This window comes from Silene latifolia, chromosome Y (genome assembly GCF_048544455.1).
Source record: "Silene latifolia isolate original U9 population chromosome Y, ASM4854445v1, whole genome shotgun sequence".
NCBI classification, from domain to species: Eukaryota; Viridiplantae; Streptophyta; class Magnoliopsida; order Caryophyllales; family Caryophyllaceae; genus Silene; species Silene latifolia.
In genome coordinates this window covers 246,420,782-246,445,754 of record NC_133538.1, presented here as the reverse complement: position 1 = coordinate 246,445,754, position 24,973 = coordinate 246,420,782, and the positions used below count along the sequence as shown (strand labels likewise).

Below are 24,973 nucleotides of genomic sequence, written 5' to 3'. Positions count from 1 at the left end.
TTTAGTAAAGTTTGGCCTTTTGAATTTTGCATGACACCATGTCACAACAATCTTATACGAGTGACCCATATTTACTGACGGTTTAATTTACCGACTGATATTTGTAGTCGTTGCAATTGGTCGGTAAGAATAGTTACCCACCGATTCTTGTGTTTACTGACCATCTTTTTCGACGGTTTTTTACATAATTGTTTTATCATGTACTTCTTATTCATGTACGGTAAGAAATTGAGCTCATTAATTAAGTACTTAAGGCTCTAAGTCATAAGCAACTTTGATTAACATGAATACGGAGGCGCTTTTAGTCTTTGTTTAGATGATGCGTGGACTGTAATACTGTATCAACAAGTTGTGCAGACTATTTTAAATTAGTGGCTCGAATCATATTAATTGTAGTTTGAGATTCTATGTTATAATCTTACCTGCCAATTTGATTGGGGTTGCACATTTGCGATTGCGACAATGTCTAATCCCCATGGGGTGTTATAAATTATGTTCTTTTGGACAAGCCTTTATAAACTGAATTGAAATGAAAGATCCCGGATTGAAGTGAAGAAACTTTAACTAAAATAAATTTATAAGATGTGAACTGAACTATAATAACTAAAATAAAGTCCAAATGAATGAGGTTGTCCACTTCTTCCACATAATCTATAAATCTTTTTTTGAGCGTGTTTTTCTATGTAGTTTCTATTACTCATTTTAGTTTTTATTAGAGTATAAAATAGATCTTGTGACTCCAACCATTACCTTAAAACTTTGGTTGAGATGATTTCTTCACCTGATTAAAAGGTCGTAGGTTCAAATCTAACTGCCCCTATTTCTAAAATAGAATAATAAGCACAAGTCGCAGGTTCAAATCTCACCACCCCTATTGCTAAACTAGAATATTAAGCACCAGGTATGGGAAGGTCTGCTGTTACATCCACTACACTTCAAGGTTTTGGTTGAGTTTGACCACTAGTTGGACTTACTTGCCAAACTTAGGAATCTCACCCGATGATTGGTCCATGAGAGCCGGTTGCCTTAGACTGCCACGTGAGAAGCTTTACTTGTACAACTACATCCAGCCACGTGAGAAACTTTACTTGTACAAGTACATCCTATAAATACCTTACACTATTTATCAAGGATAGGTATCTCTACAATCGGTTGGCATGAATAACCCCTCACGAGGAATTCAATTGGTCAAAGAAAAACACAATTTGACTTAGGCATCGGAAGAAGTTTTCCTCAGAAACCCCCCAAAGCCATGTTTCCCGTAACACTCCGGCCTAACATGGTGATGATTCATAATTATATACATATTTATGCCCCCCCTTAATTACTTTTGATACGGTTTTCGTGCTAGTTTATATCATTTACATGCCTTTTATGTTAGAATGTTGATACTTCCGCCTTTTGATGTTTAATGCAGGAATGATGCATTTGAGGAGAAAAGTAATGAAATGGGCATCACGGAGTGAGCATGAAGGGATACACAAAGCATGGCACGAGAATCCATAAGAATGAAGGAAGAGAAGTTAAGAAGAAAACACGAAGAAAAGAGCTTCTTATTACAAGGGCCTACTTTGAAGAGCCATATATCTAGTTCTACAACAGATTTTCAAGTAATTCCAATTGGAGGTGAAATATTATCTTCTTAGCTTTCCAACGCCGCAAAAATAGCTTATTTCTGACAAGTAACGAAGAAATGACGGCCGTTTGAAGTTCAGTGCGCGAAGCAGGAAATTGGTGCCTCGATCGAGTCAACCTTGGCTCGATCGAGGAACTTCATGCTCGATCGAGTCACCTTTCGACTCGATCGAGGAACCAACCTAATCAATAAACTTTGCAATGTCGAGAGTTGGGGTATCTGGGAATTGGCGCCTCGATCGAGTGCACCTTGGCTCGATCGAGGAACCACTAGTTTCCGCAATATTCCGCAAATTTCCTTAAGTCGGTTATGACTACTATAAATACCAAAACTCGTACTCTAGGTTATATTATGCTTTATTTTACATAGGTTTAGTATAGCTACCTTAGAAAACTCTCTCAAATACTTAGTTTAGTTTAATTATTGTTCGGATCTATTGCCTTTAATTACGGTATTGTTCTAATCTTTCTTCAATTATTATTTCAATTACTTGTTTATCTTTATTATTGTTCATCATGTTTTCCATTACTATTATTGTTATTATTTCTATTATGCGTAGCTAATTTCCTCATCTAGGATGAAGGGGATCTAGGTTAATTAAAAGGGGAAAATTGATTAATTGCTAGGGAAATCATATAAGTTGTCGTTTGATTATTGTTCTTATTCTAGTTAATTAACTTAAGCATGAGTTGTTAATTAGTGTAGCGAATTAATCCTTTCACCGACCGGGTTAGAATTAATATAGGCTGCGATAATCAAATAGATTGTATCTAATTATAGCGACCGCATGTTAGAATCGATCTAAAGGGCATAATAGAGTCGACCGATCTTATGACCTTAGACAGCTTGACAGATCTAGCAATTGATTAATAGACCCCATATAATTGACCTAGTGAACCGGAAATCCTAGACCTTTAATATTATTGTTATTTGCCCTTTAAATTACTTGCAATTAGTTGGTTAGCATACAAACAAAACAAACCCCCACAATTGGTTACTTTAAAACAGATTTAAATATAAACAAACTAGATAATCACCGCCTCCCTGTGGATTCGACCCTGACTCACCGCTAGCTATTTTGTTGGTAGTAGTTTAGGTTTATTTTGATTAAGGTGATACGACTTTAGCCTTATAAAATTTGGCGCCGTTGCCGGGGAGGCAACAATTGTTCTGTTTGTTTCTGTTTATTTTTGTCTTTTGTTTCAGGGAACTTCAGTTCCTTGAGGCAGTTTTATCTTTTCTTGTTGTTTTCGTGTATGCTCAGGTCTAACAGGTTAGAGATTATACTTTTTGATCCCGAGCCAGAAAAAACTTTTCGCTACAGACGAAAATTTCAAAGCGAAGTAAGTCAAGTGGAAGACTTGAGTATACTTGACTACGAGCGGTATACTTTTGCAGAAGATTCATCCTTAGAAGAGGATATACTTATTTATGCAGTTGTGACTTCTACAATACCAAAGATGCCTACATTAGCAAGTCACTCCGAACCCACGGTTGATTCTATTCTTAAAGTCTTCAAGCTCCCTACCGCTGATAAGGGAACTTTTGAGATCAAGCCTTCTTACATAAGTTTGATAGAGAGGAATTTATTTGGAGGAAAAGCAGGAGAGGACCCCGCAAAGCATATGGAGAAATTCGTTACTTATTGTTGTTTAATTCCTTTAATAGCTGGGGTGTCTCAAGATCAGGTCAAGCAAACTCCTACCCTTTCTCTTTGAGAGATGATGCAGCTGAGTGGTTAAGGGACTTAGACATGGAGACCGACGCAATTACCAACTGGACTTCTCTAACTCTTGCATTCTACAAGAGGTATTTTCCGCCACAGAAAACCAATGCTCTTAGAAGTCAAATTACAAGTTTTAAACAGGGTCCTACTGAGGATTTTAATGAAGCTTGGATACGGTTCAAAAGACTAGTGCGGTCCGTCCCTCACCATGGTTTTGAGATTTGGTTCCTTTGCAACCAGTTTTACAACGGGTTGTATGATGATCATAGAGCTTTACTTGATTCTGTTGCTAATGAGAGATTCCAAGATAACACTAATGATAGTAATGCTTGGAAGTTTATTGATCAGATTGCTACTCACACAGCAGCTGAGTATGGTAACCCCAGAGGAAGTAAGAGAGGCAGTGGCTCAGATAGTGCGGTCGCGGCATAGTTGGAGACTATATTGGTTCAAATAGCTGAATTGAAGACTACCCAATCCTTGGGTCAGCAAGAGATGGTTCATATGGTTCAACAAGAAGTGTCCTGCGAGAGATGTGGTATAGATGGCCACACTGCGGCCAAATGTATGAGTACTATTGAGCAAGTTCAGGCCTTCCAATATTTCAAGCAAGGTACACCATATTCTAATTTCTTTCAAGCTCCTCAACAAGGTACCTATATTATTCCTCCAAATCGTGGTAATCAGCCATAAGGAGGTTATCAAAGGCCAAATCAAGGAGGTTTTCAACAATTTCAACCTCCTCCTCAAGTTCCAAGTAATGAAGTATCGGAGTTAAAAGCTCTATTGCAACAAACTTTGATGATGCAGCAAAAGCAAACGGCTCAAATCTCCAAACTTATGGCTCATAATAAGATATTGGATACTCAAGTTGCTCAAATGGCGGCTCAAAATCCATCAAAACACTCCGGTCTTCCTCCTCAAGGTAAACAAGCTCATGAGCAAGTTAATGCAATTTCTTTAAGGAGCGGCACTTCTTATAACGGTCCGGACATGCCCATTAAAGATGATGAAGCTCCAAACATGTATCCTAAGGGGTTGGTAAATTTGGAGCTAAGTGACGATGAAAAAGAAACTTTCAAAGATGAAACACGAGATTTGACGAAAAGAAAAAAGACGGAGCAAAGCCAGGTTCCTCGATCGAGTAGACACGGGCTCGATCGAGGATCTTCATTACTCGATCGAGTGCACCCTGGGCTCGATCGACGCACCTCTGTAACTGAAGTTTATGTTTCCAAACGTACTCCTAATGCAAAAGAAGTCGAGCCAATTAAAATTCAACTACCTTTTCCTCAAAGATTGCAGAAATCCAAACTTAAGCAACAGTTTGGAAGGTTTATGGAGGTAGTAAAAAATCTTCAAGTGACAGTGCCATTTACTGAATTGGTAACTCAAGTGCCGGCGTATGCTAAATTTTTAAGAGAAATCTTATCAAAGAAGCGGTCTTTTGATGAAGTGGAGACAGTAGCATTTACTCAGGAGTGCGCGGCCGCATTACAAGCTAACTCACCACCAAAGCTTAAGGATCCAGAGAGTTTTTCTATTCCTTGTCATATTGGTAGTATAGCTATTGATAGAGCCCTTTGTGATTTAGGGGCTAGTGTTAGTGTCATGCCGTATTCAATTTGCAAAAAGTTAAATATAGGTCAACTCTGTATTACTAATATGACCTTACAAATGGCCGACAGATCTTTAAAGAAACCTATGGGTGTCTTAGAGGATGTGCCCGTTAGAGTAGGGAAGTATTTCATTCCAGTTGACTTTATTGTTATGGATATGGCTGAGGACTCTCAAGTACCCATCATTCTTGGTAGACCATTCATTCACACTGCAGGAGCGCTCATAGATGTTAGGGATGGTAGTCTGACACTAAGAGTTGGGGATGACACTATTATATTTATTCTTGATAATGCTTTAAAACGTCCTCCTGATTTAAAAGCTTCTTGTCATATGATTAATGCTCTTGATCCTACTTTTGACGATTGCTTTGCTTTATGTTTTGACAGAAATCCACATGACGCCCCTGCTGCTGCGTCATATCCATGGAGCAAGGAAGTGGATGAGATAGAGAAGCTTATTTATGGAGAAGATCCTTCTCCTGAGATGGTTTACAGCTGTGATGAGAATGTTGATATAAAAGCTGAGTTGGAGGCTTTGGAAGCTGAAATTTTCAGAGAGGAGCCAGTTAGAGTTTTTGATGAAGCTTCTATAACAGACGAAGTGCCTTATCTCCTTCCTCAAGAGGATGACCTGAAGAACAATGACCCTTGCTCTTATTTTACATTAGATTTTGAGTTTGATGAGCCAGGACATTTTACATTGTTTTTATTCTTTGCTTGGACTTTTTATTGGTGCTACTTATGTTTGTGTGTAGCACATGCGCTACTTTTTGATTTCTCACTTGTTCGAGCTTTAACTTGTATTGATTATGACTTGTGTGCGCATTTATTTTAAATGCAGGAAATCTGCTCGACAGGTAGGTTCCTCGATCGAGTGTCATGGGGCTCGATCGAGTCACCTCGTCTTTTGGGTCAATAACGTAGCCAAACGATGATAGGATTTGCGAGGATGATTATTTACCCCTGTTTTGCAGCTGGTTTGGGGGAACCATAAGCTCTTATCCAGTATTCTCTTCCCTTGTACCTTCTTTTATTGTATTATCTAGTTATTTCCCATTCTTTTTGTTAGTTGTGTCCTTTAGGTTGCTGGATTTGTGTGTGATTGCTATGTTGTAGGCGTCACAATGAAGACACTGTGACATTTAGGTTTGGGGGGGGGGGGGGTGTCTTTTATTATGTTGTGTGCTTTTTATTTATGTTGTGTGCTATTATATCAAAAATACATAAAAATTAAAAAATTTTCAAAACACAAAAACAGGTTTTTCCTTTGTTTTGGGTCGAGTCTTGGTGAATTTTAATAACTATGATGTTAAATTTCATTGTTTTTGCATTTGAATCCTATATAGTTGTCCATGTACATTGTTTTGACTCGTTATCCATGAAAACAAAGCTCGTAATTCAAGTCTTAACCATATTGACATGCCTTATATTGATTAGATTTGACACAATTACGTTGGTAAACTACTTAAATTCTGAGGTCTATAGAGCTTCCTAGGCCAGGAACATCAATAAACTGGTCTCATTGTCAATTAGGCTTGAGTGTGGTTTCTCCTTGTGGAATGTGTAATATCAAACTGCATAAGTGTGACATTGATTTCTTGATACTTTTATTGCTTTCATTTGACTAAGTACATGTGGATAGGTGATTCTTATCGTTCAAATAAGCCTTACATTACCTTTTGTTAGCCCATTTGAACCCTTGTAGCCAATATTAAATTACATCTTATGAGGTACAATCTAAAATTTGCCTACCCTTATCGGGACAGTCGCAGTTGCTTGTTTATCATGTTTATTTTGCTATTATGGTTGGGTTGGGACTTATTGTTGTCATGTGGGTATAGCAAAATACTTTTAGCGATTGTGCTGTATCCTTGTGTTAGAAAAAGAAAAATATGAAGCAAAAGAAAAAAAAGAAAAGAAAAAAGAAAAAAATCAAAAAATAGAAAAAGAGGAAAGAAAAGAAAAGAGATTGCTTCATTTGGTTTTGTCAAGGATCAAAAAGATGGTTTTTAGAGTCTAATGTATAATTGGAGAGTAGTTTGTTAGCTCTCATATGTTGTAAAGTTGAGATCATTTCTCTAAGTTGGGTTCATTTGTTATTTTAAGATTTAGATTTGGTTTGGGTTAGCACTGCGACTACCGTCTTAGCTCCACATATCCATAACGTGCTTTGGCACAAACCACTTCTATTCCTTTAACCCATTTGCCACCCTTATTGTCCTTGATACATGTACTTTTGTCTACATATGATGATTGCATATTAGTTGGGGAAATCTCTATCACATTAGATTGCATGCATGTTTCATAAGTTGAGTGAGTGTTTCTACTTCTTTCTATCTTCACATATAACTCACCCTATATACTTATGAGTGCATGAGTGAATTCGCGAGAATCCGACTAATTTGTCTTGCAAGATCGAAAGGTATTTGGCATTTGTATCTAGTATGGTGACTTGAGACTTGAGCTACGTTTTCTATTTTCCATACCTTTGAATTTGTTTTATTGGTACACTTTAGTCATTACTTTGTTACAAATATGGATAGCTTGGGATTTGTATGTGCATTAAACATTAGCTCTGAGTCGTTTATTCGCCATTTGTATGATTGCCTTTTGTATTGTGTGTTGCTTTGCTTGAGGACAAGCAAAGAGATGGTTTGGGGGAGTTTGATGAGTCATAATTATATACATATTTATGCCTCCCCTTAATTACTTTTGATACGGTTTTCGTGCTAGTTTATATCATTTACATGCCTTTTATGTTAGTATGTTGATACTTCCGCCTTTTGATGTTTAATCCAGGAATGATGCATTTGAGGAGAAAAGGAATGAAATGGGCATCGCGGAGTGAGCATGAAGGGATACACGAAACATGGCACGAGAATCCATAAGAATGAAGGAAGAGAAGTTAAGAAGAAAACACGGAGAAAAGAACTTCTTATTACAAGGGCCTACTTTGAAGAGCCATATATCTAGTTATACAACAGATTTTCAAGTGATTCCAATTGGAGGTGAAATCTTATCTTCTTAGTTTTCCAACGCCGCAAAAATAGCTTGTTTCTGACAAGTAACGAAGAAATGGCGGCCGTTTGAAGTTCAGTCTTGTGCGCGCGAAATTGGTGCCTCGATCGAGTCAACCTTGGCTCGATCGAGGAACTTCATGCTCGATCGAGTCACCTCTCGACTCGATCGAGGAAACAAACTAATCAATAAAATTTGCAATGTCGAGAGTTGGGGTATCTGGGAATTGGTGCCTCGATCGAGTGCACCTTGGCTCGATCGAGGAACCACTAGTTTCCGCAATATTCCGCAAATTTCCTTAAGTCGGTTATGACTACTATAAATACCAAAACTCGTACTCTAGGTTATATTATGCTTTATTTTACATAGGTTTAGTATAGCTACCTTAGAAAACTCTCTCAAATACTTAGTTTAGTTTAATTATTGTTCGGATCTATTGCCTTTAATTACGGTATTGTTCTAATCTTTCTTCAATTATTATTTCAATTACTTGTTTATCTTTATTATTGTTCATCATGTTTTCCATTACTATTATTGTTATTATTTCTATTATGCGTAGCTAATTTCCTCATCTAGGATGAAGGGGATCTAGGTTAATTAAAAGGGGAAAATTGATTAATTGCTAGGGAAATCATATAAATTGTCGTTTGATTATTGTTCTTATTCTAGTTAATTAACTTAGGCCCGAGTTGTTAATTAGTGTAGCGAATTAATCCTTTCACCGACCGGGTTAGAAATAATATAGGCTGCGATAATCAAATAGATTGTATCTAATTATATTGACCGCATGTTAGAATCGATCTAAAGGGCATAATAGAGTCGACCGATCTTATGATCTTAGACAGCTTGACAGATCTAGCAATTGATTAATAGACCCCATATAATTGACCTAGTGAACCGGAAATCCTAGACCTTTAATATTATTGTTATTTGCCCTTTAAATTACTTGCAATTAGTTGGTTAGCATACAAACAAAACAAACCCCCACAATTGGTTACTTTAAGACAGATTTAAATATAAACAAACTAGATAATCACCGCCTCCCTGTGGATTCGACCCTGACTTACCGCTATCTATTTTGTTAGTAGTAGTTTAGGTTTATTTTGATTAAGGTGATACGACTTTAGCCTTATCACATGGACCGGAAGTGGTTACTTATAGTAACTTGCTAGGCTGTGTACTTGGCCTCAGATCAACACGCATCATTTCGAACATATTTTGGCTTCACTCATGCGCATCCTAATAACCTTCCTGGAAGGTCACCCATACTAAAATTACTGCTCAGTAAGCACGCTTAACTGTGAATTTCTTATCATGAGCTTCCAATAAAGAAAGTAGAGTTTGTTACTATGAGTAGTACTTTCAGTCATGTTAATCATTAGTCATTTAAGTTTATCAATAAAGACCTTTTTTAGTGGGGTACCTTGCCTAAATAACATTTTCAGTTAACAAGGAGTATTACACACTCCCAATTGAAATACGCAACGTCCTCGTTGTGCCTAACAGCATAACCGTTAAAACCCAATATCCTCCCCCGCTAGGTGCATAACCACATGTTAGCAAGTTGCTTTGATACCATTAGTAACATCTCGGCCCAACTGAGAGATGTTACTCACAGTAGCTCGTGAGGCTGTGTACTTGGCTCACAAAATCAACACGAGTCATAACCAGCACATTTTGGCATCACTCATCACGCGCATGGAAACCTCTTTAGGAGGTCACTCATCCTAAGACTATTCCCCCGACGTAGAATTCTTATCATTAGTTTCAAAAAAAAATTGTATATTTTGGTGATATGAGTAGTACTTTCAATATCATTAACACTACTCATTTAAGTTCATCAATGAATCTTTGCAGTGAATTACCATATCTGGATAACGTCTTTAGTTAACATGGAGTATCACATGTACGACACAGAGACGAAAGCAACATAAGGACATCACGTCTCAAACGAGTCAAGCGTCTTAGTCATAAAGTTATTTTCTTATTATAGTCTCATATATTTATATCTTAAACACAATATATATTTTCATTCATGTAATACATATAATGCATCCTATGGAAAAATATACCAGTATTGAATAAAACGCTAGGGAATATTTGTCTTTTCTCCATTCCCTTACTACTAAGAGAATAAAACTTCTCAATAGTTTTTCTTCCAAAAGGAATATAGCTAAATAAGAAAGCCAAACTTTATTTTATTAAATTATTATCATTAATTTAAGATATACTCTTTAATCATTATAATATTTTTTAACTAAATTATAATCTTTTAATTAAAATAAAATAAAACTGGTATAAATCTAAAATTTCGTATATTAAAAACCGATAAATTGATATTATTAGTTTCATATAAAAATTTTTACCAAGTACTTAATTCGTATAAAATATTATGAACTAATATTATTAATTTTGCGACAAAAAGAAATCGGTAAAATTATTTGAGAAAATTTGTAAATTTAAATAATTAGTTTTGAGGTAAATTTTTTTATTAAAAGACACATTTCATGACTTTATTCAATTTCTTTTATTTCTCCATTTCAATTTTTAATCCTCATATTAAAATATGAAAAATTAATAATATGTCAATTTTAAATCTATAAATAATACATTATAAACTAAGAAAATCTATAAATATCGCACATGCATACGCGGCATCCGTACTAGTTTGAAACCCAATGACTTAATCATACTCATCTCATATTTTCTCGCTATTTTATAATATATGGTATAAATGATAATTAAGAAATTGATGCACCCATAATTAACTTGATCAAGAGTCCTTCAATCATTTGTCACATAAGTCTAATGAAATGGCTCCACAAAGGACGGTCCATGGTCTTTTCATCTTAAATTCCTTCTTAAGTTTGGACCAAACTAATAGCACCACCAACAGTATTTAATCTCACATGCAACATATTTGACCCGACTACAACTTTAAATAAATAGTATCTGTCTAAAGTGAGATTTTGTGCACATACAAATAATTGGCTAAATCAATATAATCAATATACTTGTCAAAAAAAAAATATAATCAATATGAAACTCATGACCACCAAAAAAAAATCGTTTTATATTACTCCATCTAATTCGAAATAATTAAACTAAATCAAATAATAAAAATTAATAGTAAGATTAATATATAACAATAACAACCATCAATAACGGTCCCATTAATAAACACGAAAAGCAAAATAGTGAGAAAAATGCCCCCACAATTTTAATACACTCACCTTCTCAATTATGAAGCTAGACTTCTAATTACTTCAAATTTGGTAATGACAAATACACCCTCAAAAATTGTATTTAATTAATGCCTTTTAAATTTGGTATTAACGTAGGGGTCGATGACTGAATTATACAAAAATCAATGTAATAAATACTTGTGTTAAAAATTTATTTCCTCTTTTAGTTTATTAAATACTGCCGCCCCTATGATCTAAAATTCTATATTTATCATTTCCCTTAAAAATAATCGAGAAGTTAAGTCATCTAAAAAGCATATGTCCGAGAACAAACACACATCTAACTTGTAAGATCATACGATTAAAGGTCCCTCCCCTTGAAGGCCTCCAAATAAAGAATCTACTCTTCCTAAAGCAACCTTTTCTCCAAGCAATTCTAAATTCCTCCTTTCACTTTTCTCACCTTCCTAAAACCTTGAATAAAACTATACATCTCCATCATCATCTTCTATACCTCTCTATTCCATACCCATAACATCAACAACAACATGCCTACACCAACACCGCGACCTATAACACACGCGGACCTTGCACCTAAGCCTCGTGGGCTTGACTTAGGGAGCAAAGCCGGAGCCCTTCTCACAATCCTTTGCATTCTTTGCGGACTCCTTTGTTTCATTCTGTCTCTCTTTGCAGAGGCTACTCGCTCAGAGGTAATAATATGTCAAGATTCAGTCATATGTCGCTTTCACTTCTTACAGTCCTATAATATGTAACGTTTAATTAGTATATGTTTTTACAGGTGACGTGGGTGGTAACGAATAATAATGATCATAGTAATAAAGGTGATAAAGGGAGGGATTATGAATGTGTGTATAGTGGAAATGGGAAGGTGCCCTTAATATGTGCGTCGGTAGCATTTGTGGCCTTAGCAATAGCAATGTTAGTACAACATTCGTTTATGTTGATTGCGATGGGAAAGACTTCTCCTACAACGTTTGTTAGTTGGGACCCTGAATCGTCTAGGCCTATGAAGTCTCTTACTTGGCAAGCTGCCTTTTTCTTCATCTCTACTTGGTATGTTTATTTTCTCCTTTATTTCTACCACCATTTTATAATCATGCTCTCTAATTACATAACATATTGATCACTATAACGGTTTTGTCTATAATAGTACTATCTTATCTTATGTTAGCAACATATTCTGTAATTATGTTGTGCACGACAACGGGCTTATATAGGACCAATTGTAAACAATGAATTTAGTCATTTGTTTTGTTTCTAACTTTAGTCTAACTTGGCATTAAGATTTTATTGTGCATTTCACTATTTACCCTATGACAATTCAAATGTTCTCTATTAGACTATGACTCATGGTATATAAATGCAAGGTATGAACATACAATACGAACTTTATGCAATTATCATATAAAATACCGGTATGACTGATAAAGGCATCTCATTAAGAAGGTAGTCTTGACCAGCACAAAAAAAAAACATCTATACAATACACATTAGTTAGCCGTAATCAGTGGGTTGAGCGAATTCAATAACCCGTAAGTAAATATTAGAATACATATACTTTTCGATGTTGGCAAGAATTGTCTATGTGCAAAAATTATGATCCTTGATGAAGGATAAGTTGATGTAGCTAATAATGTTGAGTGGCTAATTTAATTAGGTACATTTCTAGGTGATTTTTAAGTTAAGGCTATTCCTACACAACTCTCATACCTACCCAAATGAAAGATAGCTTAATAGATATTGATAACAATACTAGTGGATGGGTTTTGTTAATTAGAGCATTAGTTTTTATGTCAAATTTAGAATATTACTCGTAGTTTGGTCATCAAGAGCTTGTTATGTAAGCGCATTAATCTATACCCACGATTCAAATCACCTTTCATTCCCTTATTGTTGGTACATATAACATATGCTTTGTACCATTATAAAGTTTTTTTTTCTTTTCTTTTTTGGTGTCAAATGAACCGCAGCTGATGTCAAACAATATGAGGGATTGGGGAAGTTAGACCTGAAACTTATTGTCTACGCTAAGTCCATCATAACCATTAGATTAAGACCTCTTCGATACAAGTACAAAAAATTCTAATTGGTGCATCTACTCGATTGAGGATGTTGGTATTGTAATTGGTTTAATATTTAAACAACAATCAATTATTTCTTACCATCTTTTAGATCCATTATGATATATCGTATTTCTATTTGTTTGTTTTTTTAGATTTACGTGTTAAATTTTTAATTGAAACACAATTATATTTTTAATCAGTAAAAGTAATGCATAAACTTGAAAATTTCTCATTAAAATGTCGTCTTTGAGACTAACAAAAACCAAAAGAGATCATACTAGAAATAAAGGAGTATATGGATAATCATACAACTCGAATAATGTTTTATCATATGCTCACTATTAAGTTTTTTTTTTTTTTAAAAAACTTTGATTATGTACTTTTTGTGAGCTTTTAAGCTTCAAGAAGGATATATGACCTTTTTATTTTATTTCTAGTGGATATCTTATAATTACATCTCCTTTTACTGCTAAATGCTCACTTAGATTATGTGGTGCATTATTAGCCGTAATATAGGGGTCCAAAGGCGTACGTAGGCCTAACAAATGCTTTTCACGGTCACGAATATACTTAAACCCTTTGTATTTTCCCAATTAATTTAACTGTTAAATTTAACAACGGGCATGTGCCACACCCGAACGGAAGAGAAAGAGTCCACATACAACAGGCCTAAGAGGGTTCCACTCTAAAACCAATTGGCAATAGAGGGAGTAGCCCCTTGCCTTATAAATGTGGGACAACCCTCACATGTGGAACTTTGGGTTTCTTCACATTAACAAAAGGAATATTTCATTAAGAGTGCTACTCGAGTCAATTAAACAATATAAACTTGTTAGATTGTTAAATGTGGACTTAGACCATTTGCCGAGCCTATATGAATTTTCTGCAATTGAACAAATAAGCTAGCGGGTTTGGTACGAGTTAGAAAGCTTGACGTTCAGCATCCAATGAATCGTCATGCCGTAATGCTAATCCATACGTACATGATTTTGCAGGGTATGTTTCGCAGTAGGGGAGATAATGCTACTAATAGGACTAAGTGTTGAATCAGGCCATCTAAGGGACTGGTCAAGCCCAAAGTCAAACTGCCTTATCGTCCGAGAAGGTGTGTTCACGGCAGCCGGAATATTTTCCCTGCTTACCGTCTTCTTAGCCGCTGGTTTATATGCCACTGCTTTACGAGTTCAATGGCTTTGCCAAGAGCAAGAGACCATCCAACGTGAGGTGTTTGAGGCGTCCACGCTCTATGCATCCCCACCTCGATCACCCCAACATAGTCGGACTAATTCTAATCTTGACATTAGACAAAATCACACCGTCCAAACCACGGCAATTTCTCAGTCTCAAACCGTCGTTAATAACAAGCAAAGTAGTGTAGTTTAAGGAAGTACGTACATTATTAGTTACTTGACATTGTTATACTGAAATTACATGAGAAATGATGTATAGAGAGAGATACCAGCAATTGTACATGATTTTGTGAAGGTGTAAATGTAAATTCCCGTTGTACGTAAAAACGTAGGGAGCTTTCCATGTTCCACTTGTGCGTTATGGCTATAGTGATTGACGAGTTGAAAATATAGATAAAATTCACAAATTTTTATTTGAGACGATTGTAAGACGTTTTTTATATCTGATTAAAATAAAAGCGAAAATAGAATTAAAACTGTGTTAATGAAGAGTTAAAAACGATAAACACCTAAGAGGGGGAGGGGGTGAATTAGGTGTACCTTTTGATGGGGCATATTCTGCACCCGCTGACCAGTCAACATATTGAGCAAGGTCAAAGATATCCACAGCAAGTCAACGGCTTAGGCAGCCTAACCGACGAGGCCTGTCGGCCTGTCAGATGGGTCTCGGCCGGCAACCAGACCAGCCACACACATCCGCGAACTCATATCCAAGACCCCTCGGCGGTGAGTCAACAGGGCCCGCCGCCTGCCATAGGTCCCTCGGCCGAGGGGTAGATCCGTCTTTCCACCTGCTAGCCACTTGGCCACTACGTGACAAAAGGTGAAAGTCTATAAATACTCCTCAACTCTCATTGAGTAAAGGATCCACAATTGAACCTAAGAATCACTATTCATCTGGTAATATCTTCCTTATCTCTCTACAATACATACTTCACCAAGTAACAACAACTTATCTTTCTAAGTTTACTGACTTGAGCGTTGGAGTGAGTTCGCTCGGCCCAAAGCCGAGCCCTCAGTTTGCTCATTGTTTCAGGAGACCGCAAGGGGGAGTCAACCAAAGACGTCATTCTACAAGCACGGGTGGTAACAAATAACTGCTCTGGAATTACACCCGAACAATTGGCGCCGTCTGTGGGAAAAGATACTAGAAGCTAGTCACATTCATTCCCAAACAAAAAAAAACAAAACAAAAACCCACCCACAAAGCTAAGAAGATGTCAAAACAACAAGAGGTATTCGTAACTGACGAAACCGAGTTCTGCCAAGATGATACCGTCCACCACTCTGGAGTTGCGCACCCTCCACCGGCCGGTAATTCACCGAGTACGGGATGCCAATAATACCGATACGCCACGCCGCCAACCAGGTCACCATCATGGGACATGTGGTTGATGTAGCGAAACCGCTACTCCCCGGACCTCATTAGTAGTACGTCGGCTCACACCGTCACACCGACAAGAGCGGCGGAACCCGTCCCAGAGACCAGGGCCTTAACGTGACTCCAAGAGACTTGAATGGAGCACTGGAAGAAGCGGCCCACAAGACGCCGGAGGAGCCCAACGTGCCGGTGGTGGACCTAAGTCCTTCCCGCACCCGCGAAGGACGAGCGTCGCCACGGCACCGACGAGGCCTGCCTCAGAGGAGTGAAAGAAGTCCGACTCGTCAGAGTCGGAAGAGAAGCCCGACTTACCATAGTCGGAGGAGAAGCCCCACCCAGTACGAGGAGAGGAGCCGGACTAGGAACGCGAGGAGCCGATCGCCGCGTGTCATTCGACACGTGGTCAGACAGCCCCTCAGTGCCTATGTCCTCGACACCGCCGTGCCAACCAAACTAAAATTGCCGGCGTTCACATACAAAGGGGATAGCGACCCCACCGACCATGCCGAGGCCTTTGAGTCGTACATGTCGGTGTGGGAACAACCCGATGAAGTCTGGTGCCGAGTCTTCCCAACGACCTTGCATGGGATGGCTCAGAGTTGGTACAAAGGGCTGCCCGACGGCTCGGTATACTGTTACGCCGACCTAAGGGACGCCTTCCTAGCCCAGTACTCTTGCAATAAGAGGAGGGCCGTGGAGACATCGGACCTCCTAACTATTAGGCAGGAGGGGGGCGAGTCTCTACGAAGCTATGTGAAGAGGTTCGATGCCAAGGTTCAGCAGATTCGAGAGATTAATCCCGAGCCGGGCACCTTGGCCGATGAAAGGCCTCCCAAGGAGACTTAAAAACGAGCTCATCAAGTCCGGAGGCCTAGGCTTAGACGCCGCCAGGAAGATGGCCGACCAAGCCATCAAGGTAGAGGACTATCACAAGACTGGTCGGCCACAGCGAGGTCGGGCACTCGAGAAGAAAAGCCACCGGGAGGACAACCCAGATGAAAGACGCCGTGACAATAATAGGTCACGGCCGATAGATCCGCCAGAGCGAACTCGGCGGGCGCCGAGGGGAGTTCGGGAACGTACCACCAAAGGCGGCATGCTGATCACACCCCCGGTTGTATCTCGCCGCCGAGGTCTTCGCCCGAGCAAGGGCGAGGGCCAGAAATGGGAAAGGCCCCCAAGCCGAAGGGAGACGGTGACGCGAGCGATCGTGAGTACCACGGCCACACCGGTCACCTTATCGACAACTCGCCGCATCCTCAAGAATGCCATTGAAGAGCTAATCCGGAAGGGGAGCCTCGGCAAGTATGTTGCCAAAGGCCAAAAGATCGAGGCCGGCGGATCAAATAAGAAATCCGTCTTTGAATGGATAGGAGTGATCCATGTTGTCATCGGGGCAACGAGAACGGTGGGTCCGCTCATGGGCACAAACGGCACTGAACGAGCCGTATCGTGCCATCAACTTTGTGCCCAAAACAGCGGTCCCCGCTTCCAACATCCCCGATATAACTATCGGAAAGAAGGACTATGAGGGGGTCATCGCCCCTCACAAATGACCCACTCATAGTCCACTTGGACATATCCAACCACCTGGTCAAGAGGTACCGATTGACACAGCGCCTACACGAACATCATGTTCAGGAATGCTTCCTCAACCTCGGCCGAAAGTCAAGGACCTAAGCCCTTGCATCACCACCGTCAGCCTTCTCCGGGGCCGGACTAGTACCCCCGGGTCAATCGATCACGGTGATGTTCGGCGAAGGGAATGCGGCTAAGAATGTCCTAGCCGAGTTCGTGGTCATTGACGGTTCGTCCGCCTAAACGTTCTTATGGACCGAGTCACTCGAGCGAGGCCGACGCAGTGATGTCCATACGGGCCCCGACACCGATGTATGTCTCGACCGGGAAGCGCATAAGCTCGTCTCCAAGGACGAGAAGGACGAGTTGGTCAACGCCCGGATATCCGCCGGAGGATGCAACATGCAATCCTCAAAGCGGCAAAGAAGTCGAGAAGGGGAAAGGCCCATCCTTACAACAGAGGGGGCGACCTCATGGATGCAAATCGACGGCTAACTAGGAAGGTGTGCCTTTAATAAGCCGTTAGAACACCGACGATCTCAAAGAGTACCTTGTAAAGTGCCGAGGTGCCCAAGACAACTGTGGGTACCCCGACACATGTTTATATCTAATGAGGAATCGTCCAAGTTCTCCATCAAAGTGTTCATTTCCCAAATAGTCACTATCGTAAACAGTGTACCGCTCACACTTTGTCATACCGACAAGAGCGGCATCATCAAGAAGCGTACGCCGTCACAAATCACCCCAAGTAGTAGACGCTACTAGCGATCACCCCAAGAGGTAGACGCCGCAGCAGATCCTCAAGTGGTAGACGCCACGGCGATCATCAAGAAGCAAAGGCGCCGTCGCGCCACCCCAAGTAGTAGACGCTACTACGAGTCACCCCAAGAGGTAGACGCCGCAGCGGCCACTCCAAGTGGTAGACGCCACGACGTCATCATCAAGAAGCAGTGCGCCGTCGCAGCACCCCAAGTAGTAGACGCTACGGCATCACCCCAAGAGGTAGACGCCGCAGTCAGCTCCAAGTGGTAGACGCCACTGCGAGCCATCATCAAGAAGCAGCGCCGTCGCAGTCACCCCAAGTAGTAGACGCTACGGCTAGATCACCCCAAGAGGTAGACGCCGCAGCCACACTCCAAGTGGTAGACGCCACGGCGCCATCATCAAGAAGCAGGCGCCGTCGCAGTCACCCCAAGTAGTAGACGCTACGGCAGTCGCCCCAAGAGGTAGATGCCGCAGCAGTCACTCCAAGTGGTAGACGCCACGGCAGCCATCATCAAGAAGCAGGCGCCGTCGTAGTCACCCCAAGAGGTAGACGCCACGGTAGTCACTACCAGCACAGCTGATACTCACAAGAGCGATCAACATTCCTTAGGAACGTTAAACAGTTGAGATACGCACTCTAGACTGCCTCGGCCAGGCCGAGGCGAAAATAAAAGAGGCGCTCAATTAATAACGTAAGAAGACAACCTGATTTAAGACGAGAAAAGACCTCGGCCGAGCCAGAGGCAAAGTGAAAACGTTTACAGTTAAGATGCTCAACTACTAGCGCAAGAAGACAACTCAGAAAAATGGGGTAAAAACCTCGGCCAAGCCGGAGGCAAAAGAAACGAGCTCTTATTAAAAATGTTCAACAAATTACAAGAAATGCGATTTACGTAGTCCCCATAAGGATAAGCCAAAAGACAACCTACCAAGGTTGTACAAAATACAAGGAAAAGAAAGGCAAAAGGTTACAGATATCAGTTAAGCGCCAAAAGATGGCAGGGAGGAAAGGATTAATAATTGGCCCCCGAACAGCTAAAACTATCCGAGACGCCGGGTGAGCTCGGTGACGACCGCCCGTCTCCCTATGCTCTGCTGCTGCTTGCCATCGCGCGTTAGCAAGATCGTCCTTAATGGGCGACCCGAGGTCTGTCTCGGCGCTCGGCCTTCTCGCGACCACGGCTCGGCGGCCTCGGCCTCTGCCTTCAACCTCTCGGCTTCCTCCTTGGCCGCCTTAGCCTCCTCGGAAGGGCCGCTCTCTCCGCGGCCACCTCTTCCTCCTTCTTCACCCTTAGCTCCTCCTTGGCCTTCTCCTTCGCGGCTTCCTCCTTAGCTTCGAGCTTGTCATCAAACACCACAAATTTGTCCCACGGAAAGGAGCCATCAAGAGGAAAGAGCTCCTCAATCACTTCCCCGGCGCTTCTTCGGCCAGTCCCTGTGATGGGCGCACATGTTAGGGAGGAGCACGGTTTGGAGTGTCTTAATGTCCTCCTCCTCTGCGGGCGATAATAGCGTCCTTGTTCCGGACCACCTTCCCCGGACCCGGAACAAGTCCCTAAATCGTTCCTCTACGTGAAGTAAAGGTCGGCGTGCTTCGAACGAGGTCACGCATCTCCCGCAGCTTAGCGGCCTTCGGCCGCCGCACCTCGGCCTTGGCCCTCTCAAGAAGGACCTCCTTTTCGCGTCCTCCCCGAGTTTCCTCTCAAAGACGGACGCCTCTTGACCTCGGCCTTGGCCCTCTTAGCCTCTCCTGTTCGCGCGTCGAGTTCCGGCCTTAGCCGCTCGAGTCATGGGGGGCGGCTTTTCGCCATGGTCTCCTCTTGCTCCATAATGTGGGAGCCGGCTAGGCCGAGTCCATTTCGCCACCTTTTTACTTATTTTCATCCCCTCTACCACAAGCTCGGTGGGGGAAACCTTCCGAAGTGGGGGATCGACGGTGACATTTCTATCACCCGCCTTCTCGTGCGGCTTCTCCAATTGCCGCACAGTGAGAACGGCGGCCGCCGACGGTTGATCTACAAAAAGTCAATTAAAACACCCGTGTCGATATATGGACGCATCGAGAACTGTCATCGGAACGCCTAATGAACCTGCTAAGTCCGGGCCACAGGGATATATCTCGTACCATGCTTGGCCTTCTTACTCGGAGGACGCATCTCCTCGCCGGCAGCAAGAGAGCAGGCGATCAGTATCGCAGGGGTGGGCTCTTTCCTTTACGGATAAGGGGAGATCCTCCGCATCGAGTCCCCCCATCGGTAATGTCAACGATCTCCACCGTCTCCTTCTGGACCGAAGGGACGGAAGGTGGAACGGATGTCGACGCCATCGCCGTCGAAGATTTTGTTTTCCGCGTTCGGCGCGATGTTACTAGCAACCCTTGCCTGGCCGCCTCCACATTCGGGCCTTTCGATTGCGATCCATCGATCATTCGGCGACATTCTCGGTCACGGGTGAAGCCTTAGGATGCAAATTAGCAACGGTCTTGTCCTTGTGCAAAATTCATCCTCTTAAGAATATCCTCGGACAGGTCCGCGCCAAAATGATCTGCAAAAGAAGCAAGGCAAGAGTTAAGCAAGGAATGAACCAAAATTCAAAACGGACAGAAACATTGAGAGCAACATGGGCCTCACACCGACCCCACTCACCCCGCACTGGGGCTTGTGGTATGAGGCGACATGGCAGAGCCTCATCCCGAAGGATGATCTCATGCGTCGGGGATCCATCTTTTCGACACCCCACTCTTGTCCGTCTCAAAGAGCCTCATCGCCAGCCTCTCATCCTCATTAAGAGGGACCTTGTCGGCGTCCATCTTAAGCTTTTTCCGTTTAACCCATCTGTCATGCTCCGCCTTAGTCTCGCACCGCAAATTAACTTGGTGCTGGAAGGACCGGGCAGTGGATAGTCGTCCGGCACCTCAATATACACCCACCGATCTTTCCGCCTTTGCAAGAAGACAGACTTATCAACGGAGACGTAACCCGCTCCATTTGCACGCTTGTACCATCCGACGCGACTTAAAATGACGGCCAAGATGGTGAAGCCGACGGAATAAATTAACCGTTGGGACCTCCCCTTAAAGAGACAGAGCTGCACAAAGCCGACTATGGTCCTAACGCCCAACGGGTGAAGCTGGGCCACAATGACGTTCATGGCCCTAATGATGGCCATAACGTAATCATTCAAATGGAAACCGGAGCCCGTACTCCAGGTGCCGCATATATACGCCGGTGCAACCCGGTGGAGGACAACAGATAGCTCGACCCCTCTCAGGGATAACAATTTTGTATCCCCTGCCAAAGTAGAAATGGCCCTCGAAAAATGTCTCGCCGGAACAACGGGCGAACTTATGGGTCCAAGTACGGTCAGGGCCGACCTTACAAGTTCGCCGTGATCCATGACGTCATCGCTTCCCCTCATTAGGATGAGCCCTTTCAAAGATCATCACCGAAATCGTCTCCGTCGTCATCAACATCATCATCATCCTCCCATTCCTCCAAAATTTGAGGATCAACTTCAGAGAAGGAGACCTCGGACCCCGACCTTAGTGGGACGGCGGCCGGTGCCTCCCCTTCATCCAGACGCGACAGGAACCCCCCCGGCGCAGGTTACTAGGTCCGGCCTCGAGAAGACATGTAGCAATAGTGATTCAACAAAATAAGAGATCGAGAAAAGTTTGTTTGTTTACCTTGAAGAAAAACACTAGCCAAAGTAACGACACTGAAGATTAGAAGAGAGAAAAACCCTTGGAAATTTGGAGGAAAGAAAATTTTAAGAGAACGAAATTGGTGCCCAATTTCAAAGACTAACTGCCCTATTTATAGGAAAAAGCCCATGAAGAAGGACCAATCAGGGCACAGCCCATGAAACGTCAGCCAATCAGCGATCAGACACGTGTCAGACATGCAGCCACGGAATGTCAATCGTTGCAACAGTTGAATGTCAATCAATGCAACAGTGACCAAGCGCCTTCAACACACCCCTTCATATCTCTCTGCCTGTTCATCTTCCTCAACAAATTCCTAAGTATCCGTTTCTCCACCGGCCACGTGATCAACCAAGCCAGAAAGCACCGGCCAGGGGGCAATCGAAACAACCGGACTCTCCACCCCGGTCTCGGCCAACAATCATTGCCTTTTCCACATCAGATGTCCATTACACAACCATGTGGAGGGGGGATATGGTACGGCCTAACCAGAGCCACGCCGAGGTAGAAGAAGCTGGGGCAGAAAATTTTGTCTTACGCAGAATATACGCTCAACGTACATCGGAGCCCATACTACGGCATAGACTACGCTGGGGGCAAATTGATGGGGCATATTTCGCACCCGCGACTACCAACATATTGAGCAAGGTCAAAGATATCCACAAAGAAGTCAACGGCTTAGGCGGAACCGACGAGGCTCTGCTTTACTGTCAGATGGGTCCCGGCCGGGGCAACCAGCCCGCCGGGGCACACATCCGCGAACTCATATCCAAGACCCCTCGGCGGTGAGTCAACAGGGCCCGCCGGCCTGCCATAGGTCCCTCGGCCGAGGGGTAGATCCGTCTTTCCACCTGCTAGCCATTTGGCCACTTGGCCACTACGTGACAAAAGGTGAAAGTCTATAAATACTCCTCAACTCTCATTGAGTAAAGGATCCACAATTGAACCTAAGAATCACTATTCATCTGGTAATATCTTCCTTATCTCTCTACAATACATACTTCACCAAGTAACAACAACTTATCTTTCTAAGTTTACTGACTTGAGCGTCGGAGTGAGTTCGCTCGGCCCAAAGCCGAGCCCTCAGTTTGCTCATTGTTTCAGGAGACCGCAAGGGGGAGTCAACCAAAGACGTCATTCTACAAGCACGGGTGGTAACAAATAACTGCTCTGGAATTACACCCGGAACACCTTTTAAAAAATTTCTCTTTTACTTGGTTAGAGGCTAACACAAGTAAGATCTATTAAGTACTAGTTTGAGAAACTTAATAGATAGTAAGTTCACAAACGGTACAACAGGTCTATGCAACAGTATGAGTGACGGTTGCACAGCACTGGCAGCGAGATTGTTGAATAAAAGAGGAATGATAAGAGAACGTAAAATTAAATAAACAAACAAGACGATGTTTAAAAATTGGTTCAGCTCCTACTTTCGAGCCTACGTCCAACCGTTATTTTATTGCTTGTTTAGAAATTTACTCAAACTTAACTAAACCATTACAATGAAAATAACTCGTCAACCTACTCCGGTTGCAATTGCTTAAAGCTACTCCGCTTCAAGACTTTCCCTTGTTTAAAGCTACTCCGCTTCAAGACTTTCCCTTGTTTAAAGCTACTCCGCTTCAAGACTTTATGTTCTATCTCATAGGTTTACAAAGTCAGAATCTCAGTGGTTCACTTAAGAACATGGAGATTACAATTAAGACCTAAACACGAGAATCATTGAACATATTCTTTTATGCAACAGTGAAGCGAACTGATACTTGAAGATTTTATAGCTTTAAAAAACAATTGAAGAATTTTGAAAATAGAAAACGGTTTTGCAAATGATTGAAGAACAAAGATTAAATGCTGAAAAGATTTGCAAAGTGTTTTACAATGAATGCTCTTTAAAAGTCTTGCAATAAATGATAAAATGGAATGACTATTTATAGAGGGAAGAAGTGTGTAAGAGAAGGATCTTAACACTTCTTCACTCTAATGTCCATGGGTTTGTAAGATGTATTATCATTTAAAAATATAGAAGAACAATCAGATTTGTGAGGCTCAAGGTGGCTGCATATTTTCTAGGCAAGGAGTGTTTCCCATAAATTATGGGAACTCACAATTTCGCCAAAAATGAAAAAAGCTAAAGACCTATTTTTAGCATGAAAAACCACTTGCATTAATAAGATTGGTATCTTTAATTTAACTTGCAAGCATACTTTTTTTTGTTCTATTTGTTCTTCAGATTTGAAAAATGATATTCCTTTTGAACACAATAAAGCTTTTGAAAGGTTTTGAACACTTGTGAATTTTTCCGAAAATTCTCCATACGTTAGTACCAGAAACCATGGTGCAACAGCCACATGAACTGTTGCATGATTTTGCAATCACTAATGCTTAAAGAGGATATGTTTAACTACCTCGTTTACAACATTCATTCTAGGCAATGGGCATGTTTGACTTGTCTTTCATCTTGATCATCTTTGGGCTTCTTTGAACAATCATTGGATGCTTCAACTTGCTAAACAATTTAACTAAGAAGCAAAGTGTGTTTTAACAAATTCCCCCTTTGATGATGGCAAGTTTTAAATATGCACGAAAGTGGCAATTTGCCCCCTTAACTTTGTTCAATGGTGAAATTAGGCCCCTTAACTTTCAATTGTAGCAATTAAGCCCCATAACTTTAACAAAAAGTGAAATTCAACCCCGATTTTTATTTTTCACTTAAATTTCAACAAAAATTCATTTTATATTTATATTACACAACTAATAATACATAAAAATTACTAATTTTAACCTTATTAATCTATATAAGTTTAGTTATTCATCTAACGAATAATTTTACATTCATTTATAATAAACAAAATAAAATATGATAACATGAACTATTATTACATTTAGAATAAATTGTCTAAAATTGTAAAATTATAAAAAAAAACTCGCTATTACAATTATAAAATTGTATAAAATTTATAAGGTTATAAAATTAGATTTTATATGTGATTAATTGGTTGTAAAAATGAATTTTGGTGGAATTTGATGAAAACTCAAACAATGGGGTTTAATTTCACTTTTGACTAAAGTTAAGGGGCTTGATTTC

At 41.1% G+C, this 24,973-nt stretch overlaps 1 protein-coding gene across 1 annotated transcript; it reads left to right on the top strand.

The window, feature by feature from the left end:
* The first annotated feature begins 11,607 nt into the window (after nucleotides 1-11,607).
* On the top strand, nucleotides 11,608-14,849 carry LOC141634021 (uncharacterized). Its single transcript, XM_074446349.1, has 3 exons — nucleotides 11,608-11,897; nucleotides 11,987-12,261; nucleotides 14,267-14,849. The coding sequence occupies exons 1-3, from the start codon at nucleotides 11,733-11,735 to the stop codon at nucleotides 14,652-14,654; spliced, it is 828 nt and encodes a 275-aa protein (XP_074302450.1). The 5' UTR covers nucleotides 11,608-11,732; the 3' UTR covers nucleotides 14,655-14,849.
* Nucleotides 14,850-24,973: the final 10,124 nt, after the last annotated feature.

Coding starts and splice junctions, on each gene's coding strand:
- LOC141634021 (XM_074446349.1), top strand. CDS start 11,733: ATGCCTACACCAACACCGCGACCTATAACACACGCGGACCTTGCACCT. Junction 11,898..11,986: donor CAGAGGCTACTCGCTCAGAG/GTAATAATATGT, acceptor ATGTTTTTACAG/GTGACGTGGGTGGTAACGAA. Junction 12,262..14,266: donor TTTTTCTTCATCTCTACTTG/GTATGTTTATTT, acceptor ATGATTTTGCAG/GGTATGTTTCGCAGTAGGGG.